Source organism: Chanodichthys erythropterus, chromosome 8 (assembly GCF_024489055.1).
Source record: "Chanodichthys erythropterus isolate Z2021 chromosome 8, ASM2448905v1, whole genome shotgun sequence".
NCBI classification, from domain to species: Eukaryota; Metazoa; Chordata; class Actinopteri; order Cypriniformes; family Xenocyprididae; genus Chanodichthys; species Chanodichthys erythropterus.
In genome coordinates, this window is record NC_090228.1 from 29,030,173 (window position 1) to 29,039,262 (window position 9,090).

At 41.1% G+C, this 9,090-nt stretch overlaps 1 protein-coding gene across 1 annotated transcript; it reads left to right on the forward strand.

Annotated features, from left to right (window-relative positions):
• The first annotated feature begins 4,966 nt into the window (after nucleotides 1-4,966).
• Nucleotides 4,967-6,656, forward strand: LOC137024680 (E3 SUMO-protein ligase ZBED1-like). The gene is made up of 3 exons (XM_067392495.1): nucleotides 4,967-5,872; nucleotides 5,970-6,161; nucleotides 6,287-6,656. Exons 1-2 carry the CDS (start codon nucleotides 5,272-5,274, stop codon nucleotides 6,125-6,127), a joined length of 759 nt encoding a protein of 252 aa, XP_067248596.1. The 5' UTR covers nucleotides 4,967-5,271; the 3' UTR covers nucleotides 6,128-6,161; nucleotides 6,287-6,656.
• The last annotated feature ends 2,434 nt before the right edge of the window (nucleotides 6,657-9,090 follow it).

Here is a 9,090-nt window from a genome sequence, read left to right on the forward strand (position 1 = left end):
AGATCGTGAATTGCTGGCAATGAAGGCGGCGCTGGAAGAGTGGCGTCATTGGTTGGAGGGAGCCCAGCATCCGTTCACGGTACTCACGGACCATAAAAATCTAGAGTACCTCCGCTCAGCCAAACGGCTTAACCCTCGCCAGGCTCGGTGGGCAATGTTCTTTACTCGCTTCCAGTTCAAGGTGACATACAGACCTGGGTCCAAGAACACGAAAGCCGACGCACTATCCCGGCAAGCTGAACACCTAGAACGTACCGAACACGCAGAACATATCATTCCTGACACTCTGCTTCTCGCACCCATCCAGTGGGATGTAATATCCGAGATCACACAGGCCAACGAACAGTCTGCTCCTCCAACTACATGTCCCCCTAACCGTCTGTTCGTACCAGTTGCTCTGAGGGAGAGGCTCCTGCATCACGTTCACGATCTGCCCAGCTCTGGACACCCAGGAATCACCGCCACTCATCACCTCTTGCAAAACCGGTTCTGGTGGGACACCATGCTCCGTGACGTCACCCAGTTCATTCACCACTGCACCGCTTGTCAGACATCCAAGACACCACACCAATCTCCTGCTGGCCTGCTTCAGCCACTACCCATTCCACAACGTCCCTGGTCACACATAGCCATAGACTTCGTAACCGATCTACCACTGTCACAGGGCAACACCACAATACTCACGGTTGTTGACCGATTCTCGAAAGCCTGCCGCCTCATTCCCCTTCCTAAACTTCCCACTGCCTTCGAGACTGCGGAACTACTATGCAACTTCGTGTTCAGGTTCTATGGGCTGCCTGAGGATATCGTATCAGATAGGGGACCACAGTTTACCTCTCGTGTGTGGGCAGCGTTCTTTAAACAACTGAACGTCAATATCAGCCTGACATCGGGCTACCACCCAGAATCTAATGGCCAGACAGAACGGCTAAACCAGGAGATCACACGGTTCCTTCGCACCTACTGTCAGCAGAACCAAGCTGAATGGAGCCGGTATCTGATGTGGGCGGAGTATGCCCAGAATTCTCTGAGAAAACCGGCCACGGGTATCACTCCCTTCCAATGTGTCTTAGGATTTCAACCACCAATGTTCCCGTGGTCTGGTGAACCCTCCGACCTGCCCTCTGTCAACGAATGGTTACAAAGGAGCGAGGAGACTTGGAACTTGGCTCATCACCACCTGCAACGGGCAGTTCGGCGACAGGAGATACAGGCCAACCGACACCGACGCCCCAATCCCCAGTACACCGTGGGTCAATGGGTCTGGCTCTCCACGAGAGACCTCCGACTAAGACTTCCATCCAAGAAACTCAGTCCCAGGTTTGTAGGGCCTTTCCAAATTGTTAAACAGATCACTCCTGTCTCTTTTCGGTTAAGTTTACCTGCTAACTATCGTGTTTCTCCCACTTTCCATGTTTCGCTGCTGAAACCCTCCGGGGGTCCGAGAGGAGAGCCGGAGGGAGCCGAGGGCCGTCATCCCCCACCGCTGGTAATTGAGGGCGAGGAGGCTTACGAAGTTCGGGAACTGCTCGATTCCAGGCGTCGGGGTCCGAGACTACAATACCTGGTCGACTGGGAGGGGTACGGACCGGAGGAGCGATCCTGGGTCAACCGGGATGATATCCTAGACCCCACACTCATGGAGGAATTCCATCGGACGCACCCGGAGAGGCCGGCCCCTCGACCACGTGGTAGACCCCGGCGTCCGCCTCCTCGCGTCTGGAGCCGCTCGCAGGGTGGGGGCTCTGTCATGAATGTGGCTCCCTCGTCTCATCCTCCGGACCGCCGGAGGGAGCCATCACCGGAATACTGAATCTCATTCGGACTCCATTACCCATAGGCCCTCATTCCTGGGACTGATTGCACACACACCTGCACGGCATCACACACACCCTATATAACACACACACTTGCATTCATACATCGCGAAGTCTTGATTTGCTACGGTGGTCATTTCTGAGCGTTATTCCCTGGACTGTTATTTCGTTGTTACTTGGACTGTTACTCTCTGCTGAACCTTTGCTGCCTACCCCGATCTCTGCCTGTGCCCTGGACTGTGTTTGTTTGCCGCCTGTCTTGATCTCTGCCTGTGACCCGACTCTGCTTCTCTGCTGCCAGCCTCGACCCCTGCCTGTCCCTGTTCACGGTACTGCTTCGCCCTTGTTTGTAAACACTGCTGTGTTTCAATAAAAAGCTGCAAATGGATCCACACTCTGTTGACCCTTCATTACAAAAATAAAGAGTAACCTTCAATTATGATTTTTATTTCAAAATGATTTATTTTAATTGTATATTTTCATGATTTCATTAAAAATACACAAATGTTTTCTTTATTTTCAATTTATTTTTTTCCTATTCATGAACTTGTTTAATGTATTTACCACTGTAAATAAAATAAACAATGTATTTAACAGTTGCTTTATTTTGTTTCATGTAGTATATTAAAATACTGTTCATTATGTAGTGGTTGTTCCTCTGCGTTGTGTTATTTTGATGTTTAATAAAAGAATTTTCCCACACAAAGCTGGTTTTTACCATAGATGTTTTAATCTCAGTGCCTGTGTAGCAAAACAAGCAAACAGACAGGCACTGTTATCCGTAAATGCTCTTATTTTGCCTCTCCTCTCTGATGGCATTGAAGCAAAGAGAGTAACATACCACACACACACACTTTACAACAAACATACACATAATATATATAATATAATAATAGTATGAGTAATAAAAATATTAATAATATAAGTCATATAATATAATAATAAATTCACAAACATATTCTTATATACCAATAATTCAAAACAGCATTACAGTGTTTCTTGAAAACTATTTAACATACCTGTGTAGCAAAACAAGCAAACAGACAGGCACTGTTATCCGTAAATGCTCTTATTTTGCCTGTTAACCACAAATTACATGTTAAGTACCCCAGGTAGTTAACCACAGAACACACAATGAATGCAATATACAATATATATATAAAATATATCTCCTAAGTATACAAAATATATTAAGACTAAAATATATATTTAGTTTACAAAATATAATTATACATACACATCTTTTTAATTAAACACATCAATCTATTATTTATCAATTTCTATTTATCTATATATAAATATTCCTTAATTGAGATGTTAGCCGCATAGCCGCTAACATATCCTTCACACACGCGACGCACACACTTTGCCGCCATCTCACGCAATGCACTATTCACCAGTAAAGAGCACTCAAATAAACTACATTTAACAAGTTGATAACACGAACTAATGGTCAAATATAACATTACACAGAATACTTTCTCGTATTTGACCACACAAACATGACATGAACACTTATAACTAGGGATGGCTGACGCGAAACAGTCGTTCCGAAGCTTTGCGAGATCCCGAAGCGCAGATGTTTCGAAACACTGATCCGAAGCGTGATTCAAAACACCCATGTCACGTGACTATGGCCAAACGAAGCCTCGGCGCGTTTCACAAGTGTTTCGACAGGTGGCGTGCTTGCCGAGCCTGCGTTTGATTGATGGGCGGGAACAAACCACACAATGGCACATCTGTCTCGACTCCCACAAAGTTTAAAAGAGAAGTTCATGCACCTTCACCTCGTGGGTTTTTGTGAGAGGAGAGAGATTTTGAGATAGTTTTTGCGATATAGTGACATTTATAGTGCGATTTGGTTAGTTATAATTAGGCTAGATTTAAATTTATATATTGAGTGATAGACTAGAGACAGTGACAGATAGTTAGGATAGATATAGTGACACATTTATATAGGCTAAGTTAGATATTGACAGATAGCATAGCTAGTAGTTAAAGATATAGAATTTCATAGGACATAGATAGATTCATAGATAGATTGATTCATAGATTAACATAGATTGATTCATATATATATATATATATATATATATATATATAGATATAGATAGATAGATAGATTCGTAGATAGATTGATTCATAGATTAACATAGATAGATTCATAGATATATAGATTCATATATATATATATATATATATATATAGATTCATAGATAGATTGATTCATATATTAAAATAGATAGATTCATAGATATATAGATTCATAGATATATATATATATATATATAGATTCATAGATAGATTGATTCATAGATTAACATAGATAGATTCATATATATATATATATATATATATATATATATATATATATAGAGAGAGAGAGAGAGAGAGAGAGAGAGAGAGAGATAGACAGAAATAGAACAGATAGATAAAATGGAGGCTCCCCAGAAGAGATGCCGTACATCTGTGGTGTGGGAGCATTTCCGTTTAGAAACCCCAAATAAAGTGAGATGTGTGTATTGTGATCGGCAGCTAGCCTACTGCAACAATACATCATCCATGATGCGCCATTTGAGGAGCACTCATCCTGCCATTTTGCAGGGTGCAGAGGATGGCATTCCCCCTGTACCTAGGCCTGCTACTGACACTGCTGGGCCATCTAAGCAAGGTATACATTGTTTGATATAATATATACTTCAGATAACACTGTTTTGAAATTCCATAGTTTTAAATAGGCTTAGGCTTGTGTCAACCAGCCTTACAACCTATGTCCATTTCACAACTCCCAATCATTAAAAACAGCTTCACTCTGAATATGTAAATATAACATCTCACAAAGTTAGCCACTGTATTACATATAATTTTTTTTTATACACCTGAAGACAGCATTTTGGTTTTTGTAATTGTTGTAGTTCTATATTCAGTTTGATCTGTCTTTGCACACTGAGCATAAACTTTTCCAAACTTGTTTGTTTAGAAATAATGAACCAGTAGTGTAGTCTTAATAGCTGTGCAATATTTCAAGCTATATTGTTTTTTCAATTTATTTTTGTTAAAGTAGTTTTGATCTTTTATCTTTATCTTCTTTTAAAAGGCAGACAGAGGGAATTGGATGAGGCTCTTGTAAACATGGTGGTAAAGGATTTGCAGCTCTTCACCATCATGGAGGATGAGGGTTTCATGGCCTCTGTGAACAAACTTGATCCAAGCTATGTCCTCCCATCCTGGAAGGCGCTTAAAACGATGGTCACCAAAAGGTACAACAACACTAAGGAGAAGACAATGGAGGACCTAAAAAAGGCAGATTTTGTTAGCCTTACAGCTGACATGAGGTCTTCCATTAATATGGATGGATACCTTGGTGTAACTTGCCACTACGTAACACCAGAGGCAAAGTTGGCAACTGTTGTACTGGGTGTTAGGAGGTTTTACCAAACCCACACAGCCCAGCATGGAGGCTAAAGCTTTGCTAATGGCTGAGTGGGGAATAACCTCCAAAGTTCAGCGTTTGGTGACTGACAATGCAGCCAACATGATCCTAAGTGCCCAGCTGCTCAACCTTTGGCATGTCCCATGTTTTGCCCATAATTTAAATTTAATTGTGAAAAAGGCCCTAGATCAAACCCCAGTCATCAATGAAATACGGCAGAAAGCCAGAAAGATAGTCGGGTTGTTTAGATCCAGCTGCAAAGCAAAGGACAAGCTTGTGGAGATGCAGGGCTTGATGGGCAGACCAACTCTGAAACTGGTACAGGAGGTTGAGACGAGATGGAACAGCACTTTTGACATGCTGCAACGCTTGTATGAGCAACGAGAGCCAGTGGGTGCTGCGCTATCCAATTTAAACAGTGATACTGCTCCACTGACAAGTTTTGAGTATGACATTATTCAAGAATCATTGTCAGTACTGCAACCATTTAAACTAGCAACAACAGAGATGTCAGAGGAACAGAGAGTGTCTGCTTCAAAACTTATACCACTGTACAGGATGTTGCAGCACAAGCTTGCACAGAAAAAGGGACATGCAGCGCAGGAATCAACTGTACAATTAGGTAGGCCACAATAACCATACTACCCATGTAATTGGCCACAACTGTCACATTATTTTTTATCAATATAATTAATATGGTTTGCTTGTGTTTTGAACAGGCACACACTTGCAAGAAGGTCTGCACTCCAGATGTGGGGGGTATGAGTCATTCAGATCATTGGCAGTGGCTACACTGCTGGACCCAAGATTCAAAAATGTGGCTTTTGGTAATCCTGCCAAAGCCCAGGAGGCTGAAAAGCACATTACCCTGGAGTGAGCTTCACTGATGCGTTCAAACACAGCAACTCCTGGTGAGCACTTTCAGTCTTCATCTGACATTATGGAGTTATGTCTTCTAAAAAATGATGTGACTTATACTTCATATATGCTGTCAGTTTATGCTTTGTAACTAATTCTTGTTTTTATTTTCATTTAGAGCCACAGTCAACATCAGGCCCATCATCATCAACACAGTCAACATCAGGCCCATCATCATCATCATCATCATCAACACCAGCAGAAACCCAGGACAGTTTATGGGAACTTTTTGATAACCGTATCCGTGAAACCCAGGCGATACACAGTGCTACAGCTGATGCTACAGTTGAAGTGAAAAAGTACCTCAAAGATGTATTTTTGCCCAGAACTCATGATCCTCTAAGTTACTGGAAAGAGAGAGCTGTAATTTTCCCTAATTTATATGTCCTTGCTAAAAAATATCTGTGTATGCCAGCAACAAGTGTCCCTTGTGAGAGGATTTTTTCAAAGGCTGGAGAAATTATCTGTAAAAAAAGAAGTAGGCTAAGTCCTTCCACAGCAGAGAAATTAATATTTTTTAATAAAAATCTCTAAAAAAGTGAGACATTGTGGCTTGATTTCTTTTATTAATATTCATTTTGCAGGACCAAAATAACCTAGTTATTCACAGTGAGGAGGGTTACATAACCAACATCAGTTGTCAGACAGATGTTAAAAACTCATCACGTTAACAAAAACACATTTTTTTTTTTTTTAGTTTTTAAATGGCTTGTCAAGGTTGTTTCAGATAACATGTGAAATTGACCACTAGGTGTCACTGTGGAGACGGGTGTCGGTAGAGTTTCGAAGCCTCGACACAATATGGCACATTTGCTTCAACTGTTTCAGTGTTTCACGAAGCCTCGCTCTGCCCACCACTACTTATAACACATTTTAACATTTAATGAATGGAGCTCATGAAAATCGTACCTCTCCTCTCTGATGGCATTGAAGCAAAGAGGACGAACTTCCGATTGCGCTGCGTTTTGAACGCCTTAATTACGTATGACGTCAGCCGACGTACATACTATATTTAGTAAAGGCATGCAACGATTTCAAAATAAAATGGCCCAAAACAATTAATAATAAAAACAAATAATATATATATATATATATATATATATATACACATATAAAAAGAAGAACAAAAATGAATTATAATCTGGTGTAACAACATATCCCTGCTACATCCACCCCCACTGTTTTACACCAGATTATGCAATACATACAAAGTCTTGCTAAATTAGCGAAGGATGTCACATCTTCTGAAATCACATTAGATTTGTTCAGTTCTTAACTATCTCTTTCGAGATTAAGGAAACCCAGGGGTAGCTAATCCCCAAATAACCCATAGAAAACCATGCCTTGTACATAGTTCTACACATGACACCAAAAATGTACCGTTAATGTACTCATTACACTTGCAAAACATGTATTTAACAAAAACCAGCAGAAAAAAAGAAAGTCTTTTAACTCTTTAACAAACCTATGTTGTTCTCAATTGAACAGTTCAAATTTCATGAATTTCATACACTCTCTGAGTTGACATTGACTGTATCAGTCTGTTAACTGGCTTAATCAATCTCCCAAATCTTGACCTAAAGCCATCTTGTAGACCAGAGACTCTTTCATTCCCCTGATCTTGTACACTGGACAATGTCATAGGAATTTCTGCAACAGTTGAAGTACACTCATCAACTTCAGAAACACAGTCATCACTTAGAACTGCTGATACAGAAGAATCATCAGACACCAATGAACATACAGATAAAATAGAGTTGGGCAAGTCGTCCGACTTTGCGCTACACACAGGTGCTCCAGACATCTCAGAGTCACCAATAGCTTCACTCTCATCAGCATTAGTGCACTCCACAGACTCTATTTGTGTCACATCTGTGGCAGCATCAAGATCTGCAACCCAGCGAGAGGTTCGATCGTCACTCCGAGTTTGATCATCTTCATCACATGACACACAGACAGTGGAATCCTCGACATCATCAACACCATCACTACCATCATTCCAAGATGGCACCGGGAGGAAATTGACAGGCATCAACAGATTACGATGTACGGTTTTGGTACGACCTGTCCCAGGATTTCTTATCTGGTAAGTGTTCAACGCACCCCTTTTTCCCACAATAACATACACAACTTTTTCCCATCGGTCAGCTAACTTCTTTTTCCCTCGTTCACCCTTATTCGCAAGGAGTACTCTGTCACCCAACTCAAGAGAATGACCTTTACCCTTTCGATCATAATACTCTGCTTGTTTTGCTTGCTGTCTTTTAGCATGTTCTTGTGTGATCATCATTGCTTCTCTCAAGTCTTTCTCAAGAGACTGTACATACTTGTGAACATTAACGGTCTCATTATTCAGCATGACATTTTCGAACAGGATGTCCACTGGTAATCTTGGTGTTCGGCCGAACATCAAGAAAAACGGTGGAAACCCAGTGGTCTCATGTCTTGTACAATTGTACGCGAAGGTAAGAGTGTTCAGCATCTGTGGCCACTTAACACTCTGAGGTCTGACGGTATCGCCGGCGATACCACCGTGGTTTTTTTCTTATCAGTGTGAAAGAGACTCAAAATACTCCGTCAATGTTGCACATACAATTAAGAGTTATACACCATTTTAATCTGTGGAATATATTCTTTCATTTGTGTACACTCAGAGTAAAAACAGAATGTTGTGCTTTTTGTAAAATAAAGAAAACTAACATGATGCGTGATTTCTCCTCTCCCTCTGAACGAACTCCAATCTGATAGTTCTCAGAAAATGAACTGTAACTTAGTGAATACTAATGACAAAAAAATTACACTTATGTCTAAAAAAACGTTAAGATGTCAGGTTTTAAATCATGTAAGTCAAATCGAAAACAAACCTTCTTTGTTTATGTAATCTGTATGAAAAGAGAGCCATGTCAGAAATCCGTGATTCAG